This window comes from Corythoichthys intestinalis, chromosome 3 (assembly GCF_030265065.1).
Source record: "Corythoichthys intestinalis isolate RoL2023-P3 chromosome 3, ASM3026506v1, whole genome shotgun sequence".
In the NCBI taxonomy this organism is placed as follows: domain Eukaryota; kingdom Metazoa; phylum Chordata; class Actinopteri; order Syngnathiformes; family Syngnathidae; genus Corythoichthys; species Corythoichthys intestinalis.
The window spans coordinates 21,863,253-21,885,991 of NC_080397.1; the positions used below are offsets into that span (position 1 = coordinate 21,863,253).

At 39.9% G+C, this 22,739-nt stretch overlaps 1 protein-coding gene across 1 annotated transcript; it reads left to right on the forward strand.

Moving 5' to 3' along the window:
- Positions 1-7,498: 7,498 nt before the first annotated feature.
- Positions 7,499-22,217, forward strand: znf367 (zinc finger protein 367). The gene is made up of 5 exons (XM_057831662.1): positions 7,499-8,308; positions 11,927-12,077; positions 12,217-12,336; positions 21,265-21,403; positions 21,488-22,217. Exons 1-5 carry the CDS (start codon positions 8,036-8,038, stop codon positions 21,744-21,746), a joined length of 942 nt encoding a protein of 313 aa, XP_057687645.1. The 5' UTR covers positions 7,499-8,035; the 3' UTR covers positions 21,747-22,217.
- The last annotated feature ends 522 nt before the right edge of the window (positions 22,218-22,739 follow it).

Here is a 22,739-nt window from a genome sequence, read left to right on the forward strand (position 1 = left end):
TAGGTAATAGCACTCTGTAGCACTGGACGTCCAACTTCCAACTATCAGAGGTCAGGGCGAAACTATGTGCTTTAGCAAAATCATCTTCGATGGCTTTGGGTGCCATTTCATAAATGTCGGGGATTAGGTTGTTGGAGAAATATGTCCGCAAGGGAACAATGTAACGCGGGTCAAGCGATGCAAATAAATTAACATTTTCTTGCAGGGCGGGAATTTCTGCACAGCGGTGCTTCACGTCACACACAGGCACACAGAGCTCGATCAATTCATTCCACAAGCGTTCGGAATACATTAATTGCAAAACCGAAAAGGCGCAGTTCATAAAGGTGTATTAAACCGTACAGGGCGAACCGAACGGTTCGGCTTTGAACCGCAAACCGTTGCACCGCTAGTATTAAGCCCCCAAAATTTGTCCGATTTACCCTGGAAACCCCCATCGGCGTTTACAGACGCCGCACAACCGCTTTTGTTTCACCCCAGTCATAAAAAGAAGGTAAGTATGTTATGGCAAGGTAGGCAAAGTTGATGTGGACCAAAATGCGAGCCGGAAACACGTGAAGTGTGAAGTGATATTTATTGCACAAGGGCAAGGTGTTGAGCGGCTGGTGGGTTGAATGGTAAATGGCTGTGGCTGAGGCTGTGGCTGAGGTTCAGGCTGTGGCTGTGGCTGCGAGGGCTTGGAGGGTGGGTGTCCTGATGGCAAAAAACAGAATTAGTTAAGAGTTCTAGGACAGGAATCACAAACTACAGTGTTAGTTGGCCGATGAACCAATGGTGACTGGCAAAATCATCTGGCACCTGCTTGCTGCCCATGCCGCTCCTTAAAAGCAGTGTTGATTGTGATGAGCTGCAGGTGCGCTCCCAGGCCTGCCAAGGTTGAATTAATGCCACATAAAACAGGAAGTGTAACAACAATAAAAGCCAGTAGAGGGGAGTGTGGGCTAGGACCACCACAAAGTAATTATATTTATTATTCAAAATGTCTGTCATTTTTAATCATCAAACGATGTTTAATACTTCGTAAGCTTGTGAAGAGTTACCGAAAACGTTGGGCCTCCATTTTTGCCAACAAATGGTACATAACAAAGTATTGAGATGAACTTTTGGTATTGATCAAATACTTATTTTCCACCATGATTTGCAAATAAATTCTTTAAAAATCAAACAATGTGATTTTCTGTTTTTTTTTTTTTTTCCACATTCTGTCTCTCACGGTTGAGGTTTACCCATGTTGACAATTACAGGCCTCTCTAATATTTTCAAGTGGGAGAACTTGCACAATTAGTGGTTGACTAAATACTTATTTGCCCCACTGTACCTATCGCTTCATAGTATTTTTTTTTTTTTGTTACTTTCGCATTTTTACGATATGTTTTATGATATGATATGTTAGATGATAAATAATCGATCCAAACAAAGAAAAATAAAAAAATAAATAAAATAAAAAAATTATAATAAAAAAAAGAAACCTTTAAAAGGGTAAATATATGAAAAACATCTCGACCACTCCTTGATGTCTGCGATTTCTGCATTGCGACCATTGTTATTATATTACCATGTTTCACCAATGAAATCCCCAAAAATCCGGCTGTGGCCATTCATAGATGTGTCTTGACACTCCGTGATACATGCTACATGGAGTTTTTGGATCAAAACAAGGTAAGTACGCAATAATATCTCGTTAAAATCATGGTGTCTTTAATTATGGTCTCTCATGCTCTCACCTCCAGTTAAGGTTTGCTGTTTAAAAAACTTTAAAAAAAAAAAAAAAAAAAAAAAAAATGCTCTCCAGTTCGAATTTTTTTCTTCCCCCAGAAAATTGAGATTTTAAGCTTTCCAATGATGTATTACACATGCATATCGGACAATTTTGAAATTAGGCCAAATTGGGGGTCTCAGAGCAGAACTTCAATTCACCTGAGTGTTTGCCGCCATATATTGCGATATTAAAACTTATACTAAAGCTTATCACTGCTAACTCCAGGCAGAAGGTGGGGTACACCCTGAACAGGTTGCTAGCCAGTCGCAGAGCACATATAGACACACAACCATTTACGCACACACACGGACAATTTGGAGTGTTCAATCAGCATACCATGGACTTGTGGGATATGTCAGCAAACCCACGCAGGCATGGGAAGAACATGCAAACACCACCACCACCACAATCCCAGAACTGTGAGGTGAACGTGCTACCCCCTGTCCCACCTTCATAATGTGAATTATTTTCAAAAAATGTATAATGTGGAAAAATGCTTGTCTTTGTTAAACGCTTCATTGAGTAAGTCCACTCGAATTCACTCACGCTTTGACGCTCACGCTGCCAAGAACGGCCTTTCACTTAAACAATGAATTAGTTGGCACAGCACACTTCAGACTAGGCTGCAAGATTCAATTGTAGAGTTACCAAGACTTCTCAGGCCAGATCAAGGCTACAAACCTGTCAATTATTGTTAACTATAGGTACCAAACACCCATCTGCACTGGTGGTGACAAAGAAAAACAGTTTGGTCATACTTCTTAGCAGGAGGGAGGGTGAGAGGCTGTGGTGCTGTACAAGCTTGAAGCAGAAAAACATGACTATATATTTTTTAATTGAAAAGCTGATCCTTTTCACCCGATTCCCATCCTCTGAAAAACGGCGCGGTTGGCGCGATTTCCTATCATGTGATTGGATCGGGGACATCCCTAATTTAGATAATGCTGCTTAATCCAGACTTGCTGTATATAAACGGGATCCAGGATCTGCACACTTGCTACTTTTATAAAGTAAAACAAATGTTTATATGTTAAAAACAAAAAATGCACTTGCTGCGATGTGACTATTGCGCATGCGCACATTGCGATGGTGATGTTCAAACAATATATTGTGCAGGCCTATTATGAATAGCGCATTTGTGTCTTGACTGAATAGACTGAGTACTCTATTCAGGGGTGCTGGAGAGGAGGGTCTATCGGAAAGTCGAATCTCTGATTCAGGAGGACCAGTTTTCGTCCCGGCCGTGGAATAGTGCACCAGCTCGACACCCTCGGCACTCGGCAGGCCCTCAAGGGTGCTTGGGCGTTCGCCCAACCAGTCTACATGTGTTGTGTGGATTTGGAGAAGGCGTTCGACCGTGTGCCTCGGGGGAGTCCTGTGGGGGGGTGCTCTGGGAGAAAAATGAACGCGTTAGATTACTCACTACTGAAAAAAGTAATCAGATAACACTGGCGATGGCGATGTTCAAACGATATATTATGCAGGCCTAGTAACAATAGAGTCACATGACCACACACAAGCTTGCAGTCGGAAGTCCTTTGATCATTCCGGCCTGTTCAATCAAATGGCATCTATAAGGCGCCGTAAAAACCAAGAGTGCTGTATTGTTTCGTGAACATTACTTGAAAGCGCGGATTTCACCCTCGTTTTTATTTTGCACTGATAGATCACAGAAAACCGGAGATATTATTGTTTTAATTTCATGGTAAGAAATGCATTTTCTCCATTAGAGGACATTCATGCTCTTGGAAAGGTGATGTTTAATTTCTGTAGTTTTCACATCGAAATTCGAGGATTTTTGTGTTTCTTTTTTAGGCCTAAAATTGTCATGTAACAGAATATAGTCGGGTGTAATAATAACCGTTCATATACTGTAGATAAAAAAAAACAGACATTGTTAGCAGTTACTCACAATTTTACTCATTGCTTGAGTATTCTTTTCACCGAATATTTTTTTACTTGAATATTTTTTATGAGACCTACTTCTACCCACAGGCGGTTTTTGCTATGGGCAATGTGGGCGACCGCCCAGGACGCAATCTATTTGGGGGCGCACAAGCGCCCTCGAGAAAAAAAAAAAAAAAAATCAGCTAGTTTTCTAGACTAATACCGCTCATTTCCACGTCAAGTTAGTAGAGTGGGCGCTAGGGCGCCCCTTACTATCATGTCAACTGCTGCTGAGAGTCGTGTGTGTCAGAAGAAAAGGCAGGGGGAGATGGGAGGGGGATCAGCTGCTCGCAACTGCAGAGTGAGTGAGCAGGACGAGTCTCACTCACTCTCAGAGGAAAAGCAAGGAGGGGGGCGGGGGATAGACTGACCTCTCATGATCCCAGGCCACACACAAACTCCTGCTTCCAAATAAATTGTATTTAATTCATGAAATTAACATAGATATTATTAAATGTATCGGGTTATGACACAACCCAATAAATGTCTTTGTAAAATGCTTAAAAAAAAAAAAAAAAAGAACAACGAATCTGTGCCTACATCAACGTATATTTGTTTACATCACATCAATCTTGACTCTGGTGGTTGACGGACGGAAAAGGTGATGATGTCGAGTCGAGTCAAGGGTGCTGCATCATGGACAAACGAACAAAAAAACCATCAGGTGCCCAGTTCAGGAAGAGAAGGAAAGAAGAAGAGGAGAAACGTTCAAAAGATAAAGGTATGCAGGTCTCTATGAGTGACGTTAATTGTGCATGTAATGAAACAGTAGCCTATACGCTATGTTATTATCCTCTTGCTAATATGTTGCTACTTAGCCACAGAAGACGACTGTATTGTTAACTTTGCTGAACTAGCAGCTACCATTTCTCCAGTAGGCTAGTTTGTGTTTACAACACAACAAGTGCAAGTTCACACAGGCTTATTAGTCTGGGAATTTGGTAAACAATAGTACGCCGTGACTGTGGAATTTTTAATGCTATGCGTGGGTCTATGCTAACTTAAATAACATTCATGTCATATACATTGACATGATGTTTTGTAAGCTTTATGTGATATAGCTTTTTGAATAATTTGTACGGAGTACGGTAATTTCTCCTCTATGTTCATGTTTGTTCGGTCTTTCGGGCATGACCCACAGTTCGTGACCACAGGTGATATTAGGAACTATCACTAAATAGAGAAATCCTTCTTTACGACAACGGACCGATACAGAGTCCACATCACTGCAGACGCTGCACTGAGCACCTGTTGATCTACCGCGTCATTCTTCCTTTATTCATTAACAAGACCCCAAGGGCCAAGATACATGAACTCCTCCACTTGGGGAAGGATCTAAATCTTTGACCCGGAGAAGGCTTTCCACCTTATTCCGACTAAGGACCATGGTCTCAGATTTGAAGGTACTGTGCTCCAGCAAGAGTTGGAGATGGCGGCTTGATGAAGCCAACAGAACCACATCATCTGGAAAAAGCAAGTACCATTCCTCTTGAGAGGGGTTGAACACTAATACAGGAATATATTATTTTATTTGCTTTGTTTATGTCTGTTTTTATTTTAAATAAATTTGCCGCAGATTATTTCAGATGCTTGCATCACATCAAGGGCATCAAAGGATGACATACACAAACATATAAAAAAAATCAAAAGAAATGTTTTCAGTACATTATTCACATTTCACACTTGTACACATATTAGCCTTACTGTACTTTCACTTTTTTATGTGGCGCACTTTATGGCAAAGCTTTAAAACTCGTCATACTCTGTACAATGACAATTAATGCCCATAGATATATACGGGATATATTAGGAGTAGGAACCTCTTGGTACCTCACGATACAATACGATACAAATTGCGATACAAAGCTCACGATAACGATGATCTGACGATATGGCGATGCAACGATTATCGATACATTGGTCAGGAAATCATTCTAGGATATTCTCAAACGACTAATAAACAGAAAGACAATCTTCTGCTGTGAATTGAAATGACTTCATCACTAGTAGACGTCCAATCCATTTGAACCGGGAGGGTGGCAGCCAATGGCCATCCCTCCTGCTTCAAACGGATTGAACGTCAATAGCCGTGAGTGGCAGCCAATGCCAGGCAATGAGGTAAATTTGGGGCATTTAAGGTCATTTACCTGTTGATTTTCATTTACTTCGTGTTGATTTTGGGGTATTTTATGGGTCAGTTCCTGTTTATTTTGAGTTAGAGAACAGGAAGTGACCTGGGAATCACCCAAATAATAGGCAGTGACTCAAACTCAACAGGAAATGACCTGTAAATGCCCTAAAATGAACAGCAAGTGACCTGTAAATGCCCTGAAAATCAGACAGAATGAGTGGGAATGCTCTGGTTTCGAATGAACGAACGTTCCAAGTATAAATGGATTGGGCGTCGAGCACCGTCAATGCAGCCTTAGAGTTAACTGAGACACTATTATGGTGGAAGCTTTTGGTAGCAACTTATTGGTTCCTTTTTATTTATTTATTTTTATAGACATTGACACCTTTTTGAAACGATATCTCGATTCTTGGCAGGCACATATCGATAACCTTTTGGGATACAAAGTATCATAATATATCACCAGTTCGATATTTTGTCACACCCCTACTATATGGTGGAAAACACTCAGGTGGCTCGAAGTTCCGCTCTGAGACCCCCAATTCGCCCAAATTTCAAAATTGTCCTATATGCATGTGTGATAAATCATTTGAAAGCTTAAAATTTCAATTTTCTGGGGGAAGAAAACAGGAGGGTATTTTAGGAAAAAAATAAAGCAAAACCCTAACTGGAAGTAAGAGCATGAGAGAGCAGAATTAAAGATGCACAATTTTAACGAGATATTATCACGCACTTACCTCTTTTCGATCCAAAAACTCCATGTAGCATGTATCACCTGGTGTCAAGACACAGCTGTGAATGGCCACAGCCGGATTTGGGGGGAATTTTAAGGGTGAAACATGGTAGTATAACAAGGGGGGGGGGCGATGCAGAAATCACAGACATCAAGGAGTGGTCGAGATTTTCTTTTTCATATATTTACCCCTTTCAACTTTTATTTCAATTTTTCTTTGTTTGGGTCGATTATTTCTCATCTGAAATAACTGGGAAAATGTGACAGTAACAAAAAAATACAATTAAGCGCGAGTTATGAGGTAGATATCCGTGACTTATTTACAGACACAATTTTTTTCATTGTGACGTAATTTGTTTAAAACTTTAAAATATGCGAGTGAATAATTTTTTAAAGTCGTTTTTTTTTTTTTTTTTCAAATTAGACATCAATTAATGATTCTAAGGTAAAAATGACAAACATTTTGAATAATAAATACAATTACTTCCCTTTTTATGGCTGGGTTGAAACAAAAGCGGTTGCGCGATGTCTGTAAACGGGTGTTTCCAGTGTAAGATGGACAAATTCAAAATAGTTCGGGGGCTTAATGCGCCATGAATCTGCTATTGCAGCATATAGACATATTGTTCTATCAAACACAACAGTTCTTTTACAGCAGTTTATTTTTAAGAGGGGTGGAGGGGCAGAAACTGCTTTTTCAGTCTTGTCTGTGTTTTTCGCCATATACATATACAGTACAGTGGCTCCTTTGTACCGGTGTTTCCTGTTTGAAATGATTTCGTAACACTGGCGCCTTGATTTTTTTTTTCTTTTTTCTGGCCTGCTCCTTTAAATTACCCCAGAACGTAATAAAATCAATGGAGTCCATGTGCGCGGGAAAGGGGAACCATCTGTTCGCTGGCGCTGAAAATTAACCGCCTTTGACTCTCATTGGATCCAACGAGTGTGCTCGTGCGGCAGAATCCTTTCCTTAGCCAATCCGGGTGTCCGAATGTGAGTGCGCGTGCCCAGTCTTCAAACCGGATTGGACAAAAGGGTTTGGACCAATTAAAAACGATGAATGCCGTGACTTCCTGGCTACTGGCCGCGCGATTTGATAAGTGGGCGTGTTTAGCCCGTCCTTATTGGTTTTAATGTCACGTGATCAAGGTTTGCGGCAGATGATTGGTGCATTTACTTGCCAGGCGCGATTTTGCAACGCGGTACGATCACTTGTGTGACGCATACAACTCAAGACTGCGCCAGCAGCAGCACTAGGACCGACACATGTCGTTTTTTGTTCAATTTTCCCGAATATTCGCTACCTGGAGACGGATTAAATCTTTTCCCAACTGGAAATGAAGGACGAATTTACCCCGGATTAACACGGCGCGGCATTTTTTAAAAGAGTAGATATTTAACCGTTGAGACAAGAAAAGGGAAAGACGTCGTTATTTTAAATAATTTCCGCTAGTTTTGACATACAATGACCGACAACAAGCACCCTCAGGTTATATTCTGCGACGACTCGCCCAAGAGGGTCCTGGTGTCCGTCATAAAGACTACTCCTATCAAGCCTCAAATGGCTGAGGGCATAACGCCAGCGAGTCCGGGATTCAGCGACTTCATGGTTTACCCGTGGAAATGGGGAGAGAACGCCCATAATGTGACACTGAGCCCAGGCTCGCTAAGCGGAGCTTCGTCTCCAGGCGGGACGGCTGGAGACGCGGACGCAGCTACTTCACCCGACCAGAACAAGGTACCACATTCATTGGTTTTCATATTTAACCCAACTACACTGCAAGTGATGTAGCAATGCACTATACTAAGAGGGAAATGTATTAAACATGATAATAGATTCATTTCAAAGACTCAACCGTGCTTTAGGGTGTGTCTTGGTGGGTTTAAAAGTCTTCCTGGTGTGTTGAGCAGCTGCTAACATTCATGACGTCTGGTCTGGCGCCTAAAAAATTACGCGGAAGTTTGTGTTGTATCGGTCGCGAACGATTCGTTCTTTTTGAACGAATTGTTTGGGTGAACGAGACCGAACTAATCACCATCTGCACTGATTCGTTCTATGAAGTTGGTGGCGCTTGTTCGCTGCGTGGGAGGGCGTTGAGCAAGCGGCAGCGTCTTCTGACATCGCACACGACCAATCAGACGCCAGCCTCATCGCGGGCAGGGGAGGGAGCGGAAACAGAATCATGGCGTATGTCACTCATTTCCACGTGTGGCCAATAAGCAGCCAGCGTGCAGGCAGGGGGGAAAGACTGAGTTTTGTCACTTCCCGTTCAGTGATTCGGTCCTCCGGTTCCTGACCTAGCTTGCTGCTAACTTGACTTTCCAGTAATGACTATGCGGTGAACGAGTCATAAAATGAAAGGAAACGACTTTGTCACATATTTGTTAACGTGGAGCCTATCAAATGCTGCTCAAAAAGACAAAAACACCACACAAATCTAGCGAGCATGGTTTAGTGTTCTACTTTTCTCAACAGACTCGGGACTGTGCCTATGACGATATACTATCAAATTTACAGTAATTTAAAACACGCGTAGCTGCGAGGCAAGCAAAACCTGAGCTGCGGTCGCGTGACGGCAGTGAAGCGGGCAGAGAACTGTCACTATATGGAGGCTTCATGGCAGCGATATGTACCTCATATGTGCACAGAAAAAAAATAATATTTAGTATGATCACCATAATACTGATTTGCAATGAAACTGTATATACATGTCAATTTTTTCCGAGTGTTTTTTTTTTTTTTTTTCTCGTGTCAGAGGGTGTCGGTTGGTTTGACAAATTATGTCAATCCGTCCATCATGTGCTACCAAGCGCCCCAAAAACAAAGCGCGCGGACACGGGAGATGTCGCAATATGTCTACATTTTTCTTAACAGACTAATGAGAGTAGAAAGGCGAAATCATAAAGCAAACAATTATTTCTCGTCAGCATTTGACGATCTGAGATGCGGGGACGACAGGGGAGCTGACCGGATTATTTTATTTATTAATACCAGTGCAAAAATTCAAAACGATCATCTTAATAATAAAAAACAAAAATACAACAGAGCGAGAGGTTAATATGATGTGTTGGCCGTTCCATAATTAGAAATTAAACTTTCGATTTATTTTTATTTTCGTGACAGCAGGCATGCCGCGTTGGCTGTTAGCAGCAGCATTGTATATGTGAGCAAGATCATGCTAAAGAAAGTCCGTGCGCCCCCGACCCCAAACCCCGACTTCCCCCTCAAAAGGAAAATGTTTAACCGTGTCCTAATTCGAAATGCAAGCACGAGCCATGACTTTGAGCCCATAGAACTAGGACAGACGACGCGGAAGTTCTCCCTCGCTTTTGCAGCAGCGGGAGGGAGACGAGGCTGTCTCTGAGAGCAGAATGATATCGCCTGTCACTCATTTCTGAAACTACGACGAGTGGTCAATGTGCAAGAGAGGGAGGGACCAAGCAATGTCACTTCCCGTTCAGTTATACTGCGAAGCGGTCTTTGGTGATTCGTTCGGCAACGTCACTTCCCGTTCACTAACCGAACGATTCATTTGGGTGGGGAGGGAGATGAGGGGGGCGAACGATTCGTTGAACGATTCGTTTGAACGATTCGTTTTACTGAACGAACCGGAATGGATTCGTTTACTCAAGTGAACGACAGATCCCGTCACTAGCGGAAGTCAGCGAATTCACGTGCTGCCTCATTGCAAATCTCGCGAGATGAGCTAGTGTCGGTGTTACAAAGCCCAGAGGCTCATTTGCTAGAAGACATACGTGTTGAATGGGAGTTTATGGAAACATTGGCCTTGTAGCCCCCGCACGTAAAATATTGATAAGAGCTGTCAACATATGAAACAATAGAATATGGACCTCTCTCAAATTGCCAACAACAATATTAGGAAAAACTCTCGAGTTTGAAAGTCTCTTTGGCACACGTTTTACATTGGAATAATCTCAAAAAGACAAAAACCACCATACTAAAATGTAACTACGAATATGGGTGGGGAACCACTATTCAGTCGTATGAATATCAAGAAATGAACAGGTTAATAATTGTAACTTCTGCCATCTGGTGGAAGAGCATTTAATTGTTCTGAAAGTCATAGTATGTTCCAGGCATAAAATACATTATTTGTTGTAAATGATATTTTAATTAATTGACCCATTGTGTTATAGGGCTGTCCCAAACGACTAATTTTCTCCCGATTAGTCAGCCGACTATTTTTACGATTAGTCGACTAATCTAATAATATTTTATTTATTTATTTATTTATTTTTTACTAATTTAGCAATGAAATTTTTGTTGACGCTTATCAATTCACAAAAAAACATATTGGAACACTCAAATCATTTATTTAAGTACAAATAAACACGTAAATAACAATAATAAATCACAAATAAACAATGAGTTAAAATGCTGATAGAATTAACTAGTGTAGCATCCCGATTGAAAAGATGGTCTCTTAAACTGATGGTTTACAACTTTTATTCCATCCTTGATGTAAACACACCGTAAAGGCTACGGTGCACACAAATAAAGCAACACAATTAGAAATTAACAAAAACTTTTCACCTTTTTACTTTTAAACCTTATTTATATATCATTGAAATGCCTATATGAATTGCCTTTACCTTATCATTGACAATCTCTCCCTTGAGTGCAATCACTGTATATACTGTATATATTTATGACCTTTTAACCTTATATAATTTTCTATACCATAAAATAAACCGTAACATGAAATAAACCTTTCAATTAGCATTAAAAACAATACTAATAGATAGCACTTATAGGCCCATTGTCAATGAAACATTATTATTTAGTAAGGCGACAGCACCCTCTGGTGTACAAAAAATGAAAAAAAAAAAAAATTACAAACTGCGTGAAGGCGCTTGAGGTGTTTATTCACGGCCGACGTGCAGCCAAGCTTGGCACTGAAGAGACAGGACAGAAGAGCGTACTCTCCTTTGTTTCTTTGAAATAAGTCGATGTTTTGGACACTGTGGTGCGCTTTTTTTGGCTTTGTGCCGCTTTCCCCGCTTGCAAACAGAGCATCCGACATTCTAACTTTCCACGCATATATTTTTTTAACCCTTCATTAACCGTCGACGGGATGTTGTGCTCGTCGACGGATTTACGTTATCGATTACGTCGACTATGTCGACTAGTCGGGACAGCGCTATTGTGTTATATATATGTATATATATAATGTAGACATTTGTTTGATTATTACCTTTGTTTAATTATTACCTAACTGACAATGCTAATTTAATTATTTTCTTTATAAAAGATGAATTTGGATAAGACTCATATCTCATCTGGTTGCGAGTTGAGACCGTCATGATTTCAACATATCTTTGGTGTTGTGGTCAGGACGGTATACGCAGAGGGCGTCCTCGAGCCGACACAGTCCGAGAACTGATCAGCGAGGGGGAGACGTCCTCCAGCCGTATCCGATGCAACATCTGCAACCGGGTGTTCCCCAGGGAAAAGTCTCTCCAAGCTCATAAGAGAACACATACGGGTGAGTTAGGACACCCAAAATGCACGGGTAATGCACATGAGGAAAACCGAAGATGAATGTTATATACCTGTGAGCACATTGTAAATACAAAGCACTCAGCAATTGACAACACTGATAATACGTTGTTTTCCCCCTCTAGGTGAGCGTCCCTATTTGTGCGACTACCCAAACTGCAGCAAGGCATTCGTCCAGAGCGGTCAGCTGAAGACCCACCAGCGGCTTCATACTGGAGAAAAACCATTTGTCTGCTCAGAAAAAGGTGCCAGTTTTGTTTTATTTTTAAGCCATCTATCTATCAAAGTATGAGCGCAGAACATGTTGATGACATAAAACTTTGTGGGTGCTTTCCCAGTGGCTTAAAGACGTGCGCTCAGTTAAGCCTGTCGCAATATGCAATAATTCCATTTATCGCGTGATAAATAAAAATGAGGGCAGTAATTTTTCCGCTGCGATTTATCGCTTCGCGTGCACGTGCGTGCGCTTGTGCGGCAGACATGCTGTTATAAGTTCAGATTCCTCGTTACCAACTGCGCAAAATGCATCTTCGTTCCAGGTCCGGCAAAAACTAGCGCCGGAGCCAATCGTTCCCATTATATCCTATTGTTTAACGTATACCGGCCGCGTCAGTGCTCCGGAGTGACTGTGGACCATCTACGGCGCGCCAGTGTTGTTGACGTGTGGGCGCTCCCGTCAGGAGTGACATTTCACGCGGGGCGGCTATTTTTCGGCACAACGCCGGATATTTACAACGAAGTCCGCCAAAACATTGTTACCGACTTGGCTGCTACGAACAACCTGAATGAAATTAAGAGCGCTGTGCTTCAAACTCGTCCTGTTTATGAAAGTCGATTGTCATATGCTGGTGTTGTGTGGTAATGAGCAGACGTGACTTCAGCGGCGCTTGCTAACTTTTTTAATGCGCGCACACACTAGATATCATGAAATGGCAAACTAGATGTGCCTTGTCCCATGCCATTGGCTACGTGAGCCCAGAGTGATTATGGGACACGTAGTCCATATACTACATCGATGAATTCTAAACTGTCATGACTGAATGGAAGTTAAGAAGGCCAAATCAATCCATACCAGTGACTATAGATAATCTTGCAAATATTGTTAATTCAGTACGTGACACAGATGGATTCAGACCACAAATAGGATGTCTTGCTCATGTAGTAAACCTAGCTGCTAAGAGAGCTGTAGCAATCAACAGTCTGCCCTGCCTCACTTTACAAACAGTAAAGATTGTTCTCAGCACTTTTATACAAAATTTTTTCAGATCAGTAAGAAGTAAGCAAACAAATATTATGCACTAAAATGCATGTTTATATGATGGCAATTTAATTTTTGCTCGTTAGCAAAAAAGAAAAAAAAGAAAAAAAGAAGCAAAAAATATATACATACATATATGTATATATATATATATATTTTTTTTTTTTACAGAGCATTAAATGTATTGGATCGGATCGAAAATCATGTCCCCCGTATCAAAAATAGTACTGAACCGTGACTTAACTGTATCGTTGCATCCCTATGGAACACCATTGCAGAAGCTATGACGGGAAAAGTGTTCATTTGCCTAAATGCTTAAGTTATTAAGTGCATTTTTTTTTTAAAAACACATTTTATTTATTCTGTGTTTCTGTGCGGTATCAATATTGTTGTTTTTTACTTAAGAGGCATGGTCTATTGTTTTTAGTTGTGATTTCTTAAAATTGTATTTTTGAATTTAAGAGTAAATATTTATCGCGTTTAAATGGGTGTACTTGATCTATTAATATATACTGTATTCTCACTGTGTTACTGTAAATTGGTTAAAAATTGGGGGGGGGGGGCGCAATATTATCGCATATCGCAATAATTTATAAGAATAATTATCGCACACTAAAATTTGTTATCACGACAGGCCTACGCTCAGTCATTAATAGTAGTGCTTTAATCAGAAACCTAGCTAAACATAAACACACGCAAATATGTGCTGTCATCTCTTTTGTCCCATGGTTTGCACCGACAGTGTACCAGATTCCCTCTTACAATGAGTTCACAATTATTATGTAAATTGTATTTTCGAGGATTAAATTTGTCATCATACAGCCACAATGCTCCCGGTCAATCCAAAATATCAATAAACCCTCAAACCTCAACGTTTATGTAGTACAAGTGAAGTTTTGGCTTTCTTAAGAAAATACATATATGTACTAGGGGTTAATAGTACACTAAAACATAATTTCTGTACGGTTTTTGAAGTGCTTGTTTCGGTTCATTTTCGGCACAAAAATGGCAAAAATGCTTTTTGCTAGAGATCAACATATCCACATTTTCTGCAGAAAGCACATGCCTGGTTGCAGTGAATGTCTGATTTTCTTATGTGTCGATTCATCATTCATTGTTGGATTGTGCTGTATTAAGAGGGTTTAAATATCCAAGAATCAACTTTTTCTGCAAATGCAATTATAGCATTCCAGCCAGTGGAGTGCAAGGTTTACCTTTACTGTAAATTTCCTGAGGAAAAACCCAAGAGTTCTCAATAGCGTTGAAGGCAGATAAAGAAGGGAGGCATTTCAAAGGTTATTTAATCTTTAAAACTTTTTACTTTCATCTAAAAAGGCCTTTAATGGTCAGCCACGCAGTGGAGTACTTTGGTGCCTGTGATGTCTGGAGTGTTGTCTTGCATGGTGTCATTTTTCTTTGCTGCTGCTAAAAGAACGTGTCGTTTAGAAATTGACAGTTAGTCTGAGAGTTGATTTTGAGTCATCTGAGAGTTGTCTACCCTAAAATGTAGAACTAACATTACAAATATCCACCTAGGTGTTGGTCCTAACTAGAGATGTCCGATCCGATCCAAATATCGGATCGGACGCCGATATGGGCAAAAAAATGCGCATAGGTATCGGATCGGCGGCACGGAAAAATTTCGATCCAGACTTCCGATCCAGTATTTTTGAAACACCGGTCCGGGTCTTCCGGCGCACCGATAAACATGATCCATTCCAGTTTTTGCTTCGGTTTCCCTAAAATCGGGTCAGCATTTTACGGCACTCCCTCAACACACTACATTACCGTCTCCCAATTTACCGAGAGACTTTATCGGTAAAAATGTCAGATGTGTGGGATCATTTCACCTTAAAGGACGACAAAGACGAAGAGGCAGAGTGCAACATATGCCACAATAAAGTCAAGAGTGGTGGTAAATAGAGCTGGGAATCTTTGGGCACCTAACAATTCAATTAGGATTATGATTCAGAGGCTCCGATTCGATTATAAAACGATTATTGATGCCCCCCCCCCCCCCTTTTTTTTTTTTTTTTTTTTTTTTTTTTTTTTTTTTTTAAATAAAGTTTTGTACATTAATTCCAAAATTGTTCAAAAATACTCTCAGGCTAAACCAAACTACTAATTCAGTATCAAGTTAACATATAGCAGTAAACAAATATACAAAAATAACATTAAATTAAAAAAACTCCAGTCCCCATTCTGTATCAGCAGCTTTAAACTACATTCAATTAATTTAATGTTGTGAATCAACCGTTAAAGTTGTTAAAATTGCTCCCGTTATTCCATAATTTCCCTTTTGTCTACTTTTGACATGTGAAACTTTTAAAACTATTCTAAAGATGGATTCAAGTCAATATTTTACTGATTTAGGAGTATTTTAGATAAAAAGTTAATTAGGTTTGCTTGGAAGGTTCGCTACAACAGCATTGCAGGGAAGTTTACTGCTTTAAGATGGCGGCTGTTAACGGCCGCATCTAGCTTTTTGCAAATGTGCTGCTCCCGCTACCGAGTCTGTTGTCCATCTAGTCCTATATAAATGATATCTACCGTAACATTATGTAGCTTAGCTGTACTTGTAGCAGCTTTTCGGCAGCAGTCAGGTATGTTGTTGTGTTTTTTTATCTCGTGGCATGAGTTGAGCTTGAGCCGTGAGTTGAGCGTTGGCATTACCTGAGGGGCCGGTTAATGAGAAGCATGATGTTTAGCTACTCCCGCGCCGTTCCGAACCGAAGACCGCGCGGCGCGCTGAGTGTGTTGTACTTCCGCTTTACTTGGCATATTTCAATAATCGGAATTTGGATGTTTGTGAATCGTTCTCGAATCTTCCACGGCTGAATCGCGAATAATCTAAGAATCGGAAATTTTGCACACCTCTAGTGGTAAAGCTGTAAGAAGTTTTAATATAACCAACCTAATCAAGCATTTAGCGACATACCACCACAAACAATATAAGGAGTATGTTAAGAAAACCGAAGACAAAAAGAAAGGTCCTACGCAACTAACACTGGCAGAAACTTTTGCGATGCGTGACAAACTGGCACTTGACAGTCCCAAAGCCCAGGGAATAACAAGAGTCATTGCCGAAGAAATTCATTCTGGATGACGAGCCATTATTCTCGTGAGTAAAGACGCACCATCCAACACTTTTATGCTGCATTCAGGAGAAGTGGGAAGTCGGATTTATCCCACTCGGATGGTACCAGTTCCGACCTCAAAGCGTTCCAAGCAAATGTAAACAACAAAGATGGCTGATGGCGACGAGGTGTTTTTATTTTGGCCATCCAAAGACATTTTGACCTCCAGCGAACCTGCCTTCCTATAAGCGATCAAATAGTAGAGGAAAAACGACGGCTGCGTTATTGGCCACACTGTAAACTGCCTTTTTTTAGTTACATCCTTTGCTGATCGTCAATATAAAAACATAGCACTAAATTACATTTTGCCCAGTAACATTTGATCTTTGTATACTTTAAAATTTTAAATACATATTTGAATAGAATTTTCGGCGTGACATTATCGGTTATCGGGTGGAAGGGGCAGGAAATGATCGGTTATCGATATCGGTTAAAAAATGTATTATCGTGCATCACTATAAAATACTCAAGTCCCCATTCTGTATCAGCAGCTTTAAACTACATTCAATTCATTTAATTTTGCGAATCAACTGTTAAAGTTGTTAAAATTGCTCCCGTTATTCCATAATTTCCCTTCTGTCTACTTTTGACATGTGAACGTTTTAAAACTGTTTTGAAGATAGAGTCAAGCTATCGAATATTTTGGTAATCGAGTAATCGACTGAAAATTCTATCGATTAATCGAGTAATCGGATAAATCTTTTTTTTTTTTTTTAAGGTAAAAAGCAATTGGAAATATAGATGAGAAAACAAGACATTTCATCTAATATTGAACCATTTTCAGTCAATCAATGACTTTATTTTCAATGTACATTGTTGAAAACAGCCAACAATTGCGTCTCAAATGTGACTTAAAAAAAAAAAGACTAATTCACTGCTTTCACTCAAAAAACTTTTAGATCTTATAAAAAATATATATTTCTTACCTAAAAATGTAATTACGCTTGATATCACTTAAAAATTAGGTGTTTTTCCCACGTGTTTCAATTGAATTTCCACTTGTGTCAAGCTATAAATTCTAGTTAAGTTTTAAGTTATTCTAAACTGTAAGTCATGATAGGATTGTGAGTTTTTGCAGTGTTCAAAACAAATGTTGTGCTGTATTGGAGCACATTAGGCACCAGTGCTACTTGGTGTTTTATCCAGCAATGACTACTGAGCACAAATTGACAGTTAGCATTACTAAGTTTTTATTTTACACCCTAATCACGCTACAGCACTGTTTTCACAGATTAAATAAAGCCTGTATGTAAGAGTTAGCCACGCATCGACAGTAGTCATAATGAATAGAAACCTAGCCCTCCGCAGGGATAACGTTACGTTAGTGACAGTAAAGTTAATCTTATTTATGAGCGCTGAGAGAGAAGTGTACTGCTTTAAGATGGCGGCTGTTTTACTAATGCCGCTGAGTCGGTCATTTCGCATCTAGTTCTACGTACATGTGATATCTATGACACGCATACAGACGCTACCTGCTACCGCGTAGCAACATTCGGGCGTAGTTTTTAGCAACGTCGGCGCAGTTTGTAACGGCTGTAGGCTGCAGTAAGGTAATTTTTTTATTGCCATGCTGGAAAAAATGTTTTTATTTTATTTTATTTATTTATTTATTATATATATATATATATATGTTAGGGCTGTCAAACGATTAAAATTTTCAATCGAGTTAATTACAGCTTAAAAATTAATTAATCGTAATTAATCGCAATTAATCGCAATTCAAACCATCTATAAAATATGCCATATTTTTCTGTAAATTATTGTTGGAATGGAAAGATAAGACAAGATGGATATATACATTCAACATACGGTACATAAGGACTGTATTTGTTTATTATAACAATAAATCAAGATGGCATTAACATTATTAACATTCTGTTAAAGGGATCCATGAATAGAAAGACTTGTAGTTCTTAAAAGATGAATATTAGTACAAGTTATAGAAATGTTATATTAAAACGCCTCTTAATGTTTTCGTTTTAATAAAATTTGTAAAATTTTCAATCAAAAAATAAACTAGTAGCCCTATTCTGTCCTCAATGTGTGTGAGTACACAAATTGACAGATAGCGAACATGAGTTCCAAAAAGAAATTAGACGGTGTGGCACAGTTGCATGGGCTTTACTGAAGTCATCTCTTTTTGACAGGAGCACGTTTCTTGTATTTTTGTAAAACTGAAAATAACAAGGCAATGTTTCAATAACTTGCATAAATCACAAAATAGGATAAAATGTATACACACGTGTCCATTTGAGCAGTAGCACTAGCCAATTAGCTCACAAGCATCTAACAAATGTAACTGCATTTCACCATATATGTGAACAAACTCAAATACACATCATCAATAACTATCTAATGCTCATGAATATAAACAAAGGAGGAATATAACTCACAAGCGATGCATGTATTAGACACGATGCATGTATTAGACACAAACAGTGTGATGGGGCTATGAGAACTGCCACTGAATACTGGATGCGGACGTTAGCTGGTCTGAATAGCACTGTCTATTAGTGTGAGTTCGCGTCGACATATAATCACGTCAGAAAAGCGCGCCGAAACCCAAATAATCAGCTGCACTGAATCGCCAGCAGAGGGCGACATTACGCCACATAACATATGCAAGTCACACCCAAGCGCCAGCAGAGGGCGGAAAAACTCCACAAAACACAATTAACAAGTTGGCCTTTCACTGTACTGACATTTAAATCTGTCTGAGCGGGCCTAGTGCGTTAATTGCATCAAATATTTTAACGTGATTAATTAAAAGAATTAATTAACGCCCGTTAACGCGATAATTTTGACAGCCCTAATATATATATATATATATATATATATATATATATATATATATATATGAACAAAAATTCCACAACATGTTACAGTACTGTACTTTTTACTCTACTTCCCTTTCCGCTTTTTTCTAATTAAAAACATGATCCCAATTTCGTTCCTCTAAAAAAATGGCGTGTTCGGCCAGATTTCCAATCACGTGATCGGATCGGGACATCCATATATATTACTAGAGGCATGCGAAATTTCCGATTCTTATATTATTCGCGATTCTGCCGTGGAAGATTCGAGAACGATTCACAAACATCCAAATTCCGATTATTGAATTATACCAGGTAAAGCTGACCTAAAACACAGCGCGGTCTTCGGAACGCAATGAGGAACGGACCGAGAGTAAATATGTTCAACTCCGCCGCTAGATGAAAAAAAAAAACAATAATACCTGACTGTGGCCGACAGCTGCTTCAAACAACGCCCAGTTGCTAGTTGCTACAAACATACAGCCACTTGCGGCTGTAGTCGATATCACATATATGTAGAACTAGATGCAAAATGACTGACTTGCCGTTTAGTAAATGCTGCGTTGTTAACAGCCGCCATATTAAAGCAGTAGACTTCTCTAGAAGGCTCTGTTGTAGCAAACCTAATAAACTTTTTATCTAAAATACACCTAAATTGGCAAAATCTTAACTTGGATCCATCTTTAAATTATGAAACAGTTTTAAAACTTTGACATGTCGAAAGTAGACGGAAGGGAAATTATGGAATAACAGAAGCAATTTTAACAACTTTAACGGTTGATTCACATCATTAAATTAATTGAATGTAGTTTAAAGCTGCTGATACAGAATGGGACTTGAGTATTTTATTTTCTGTTTTTAACTGTTAACTTGATATTGAAATATTAGTTTGGTTTAGCCTGAGAGGATTTTTGAACGATTTTGAAACTAATGTGCAAAAAATTAAAAGCGGGGGAGACACACACCTGTAATCGATTTATAATCAAATCGGAGCCTCTGAATCATAATGATAATCGAATCGTTAGGTGCCAAAAGATTCCCACCTCTATATATTACTGTAAATCAAATATCGGGACGCTCAAACTGTTAATGGAAAAAATTACCGTGTCGCCATACCATTCCAATATTGTAAGTTAGCTTTGGTAAATGTCCTTCATTACTGTAATTGCATTGGTTTCATGAGAATCAACCATTTACTTCTCAAACATCCTTTTGCAAGTATGTTTTGTTTTTACCACATACAGCTAAATATTTGCTAATGGGCTGGATGTACCATAGATCAAGACAGTACAGTGGCCAATGCACTGTATTTGCAGGGGTACAGTACAATGGGTTTCAAATTTCAGCTTTACCGTCACATTTAGCATTTTAAGCCAACATATTAAACACTGATTTAAGTCAAATAAGAATCCCATGTAAGTACTATCGAAGTACAGCCCAATAAACTGACTTTTGACTCATATTTTTAGCAGTTGTGGGAAATGGCTTATGATGCTTCTGCTTGTAACATCACACTTAAACAAGTTCATGATTCGAACCTTGAAGTAAAAAGGTTTTGAGGTGAGTTTATATGTCGACCAAATTTGGAAATCCCTTCACCTATAGGCAACAGAGAGCAAGAAGCGCACGCATAGGAAAACCTTTTTAGCAGAAAATTGTTCTTAGGTTAAAATGGAAATATACAGAAATGATTCAAAAGCAGTTGGAAATGAGTAAAACCAGTTGCACTCTGCTTTCAAGATAAGCATGAATGAATTTTACTCAACAAATGTACTGGATGAAAATAGTGTAGATTGTGCAGTTTCATCATTTTAATTTAGTTGTTCTTTATTTACCACCAGAGGGCGTCCATATACCACGCTGAGATTGATCCAGTTCACGTTGAGCATTGCTGTCTCAAATTGATTGACTTTGGCATTCTATAAAATCTTGGTGTGTATACTGAATGTGTCATTTTCCTGTCAGGTTGTGGTAACCGGTTCACACATGCCAATCGTCACTGCACCAAGCATCCACTGTCCCGCCTGAGAAGGGAAGAGCCAAAGGAAGCCACGGGCAAGGCGCAGTCTGTGGACAACCAAGCAGTGGCAGATTGGCTGGCAAGGTGCGACAATTAACAGTTGACTAATCAGGCCTTTTTAGGAGATCTTCTTGCTTCAGTTGTTGAAATGCTGGCGGGTTCTTGCAGGTACTGGCAGACCCGAGAGCAGCGCGCACCCTCCGCTGCCAAGGCGAAAGTGCAGAGCAAAGGCAGGGTGCAGGACCAGGAGCAGCGCGACCCAATGGAGCCCCTCCAATGCGATGAGGAAAAAGATGACGATGTTGAGGAGGAAGAGGAGGAGAAAGGCAGCCAAGGGGTCGCCGCCAAGCGCCGCCTCCAGGAGCAACGAGAACGTCTCCACGGTGCTCTGGCGCTCATCGAGCTGGCCAACAACTTGTCCGCCTGAGTAGCACCCTTTCTCCTCAAATCACTTCTGTCCAGCCCCAGTCCGCCTTCCTACCATTATAGTGTGCTGTAGCTCGACCACCATCAAGCGCATATCCAGTAGTTTCTTCTCGACATCGAGAAATGCTCTGAGATTAGTGTTCTCAACTTCACGCACAGCATCAGCCCCTCTCTACCCCAGGAAGGCACAAGCTAAAGCACCTTATTCAGCTTCCATTTATCCTTTTAGGCTGCTATTGTAGATGTAACTATATGAAGAATGTCACTCTTCTGCCTTTTAAAGGCAATCAATGAGTATTTGTGTTTTTAAGTTGTTTTCTTTTGCACTTTGACGTTAAGTTTTTAAAGATAAGTTTTCGAGAGTGGCTGTAAATATGGTCGCAAGATTTTCTAACAGGGTGTACGTCTCGTAAGCCCGACACTCACAACCTCTCGTGGTGTCAGACTTCACATGAGTTTTTTTTTTTTTTGGGGGGGGGGGGGGGGGGGGGTATGGGATTCCGTTGGAAATAGGTGGCATAGGCTTCCTGTGACATTGGCTGGTGATCGTTGCAGCCCAAATTTATTCGACTGCTTTCACAACTTTCACGACATCAGATCAGCATCATTTCACCATGTGCACTTAAAACAGTTTTCTTTATTTTACCAAGCAATGAAGCACTGTTAAGTTTTTTTTTTTTTTTTAATTTTTTTTTTTAATTTTGGTCTGATTGGCACGCATAAGCAAAGTTTTCATTAAAAGGTTTAATTTGGATCAGTTTACCCCTAGTCAGACTGACCTTTCCTCAGCAGTTTGTGAGATGGCGTCATAGAATACCATTAAGAGCACCATGAAACAACCTAGTTTTAAATTTAGTGTTTCAGTTCCATTAGTGGTACTTTTTGATTGTCACATTCAATTGACTCATCATAACATGGCATTTCTACAATTTTGTTACCCAATCAGGAGAGACCAGATTTTGCACTGGGGTACAAAAGAGTGGTGAAATAACTG

Bases quoted from the DNA above. Each gene is read 5' to 3' on its own strand.
- znf367 (XM_057831662.1), top strand. From the start codon at position 8,036: ATGACCGACAACAAGCACCCTCAGGTTATATTCTGCGACGACTCGCCC. The intron at 12,078-12,216 runs GTGAGTTAGGAC...TTCCCCCTCTAG, and splicing joins TCATAAGAGAACACATACGG to GTGAGCGTCCCTATTTGTGC. The intron at 12,337-21,264 runs GTGCCAGTTTTG...TTTTCCTGTCAG, and splicing joins ATTTGTCTGCTCAGAAAAAG to GTTGTGGTAACCGGTTCACA.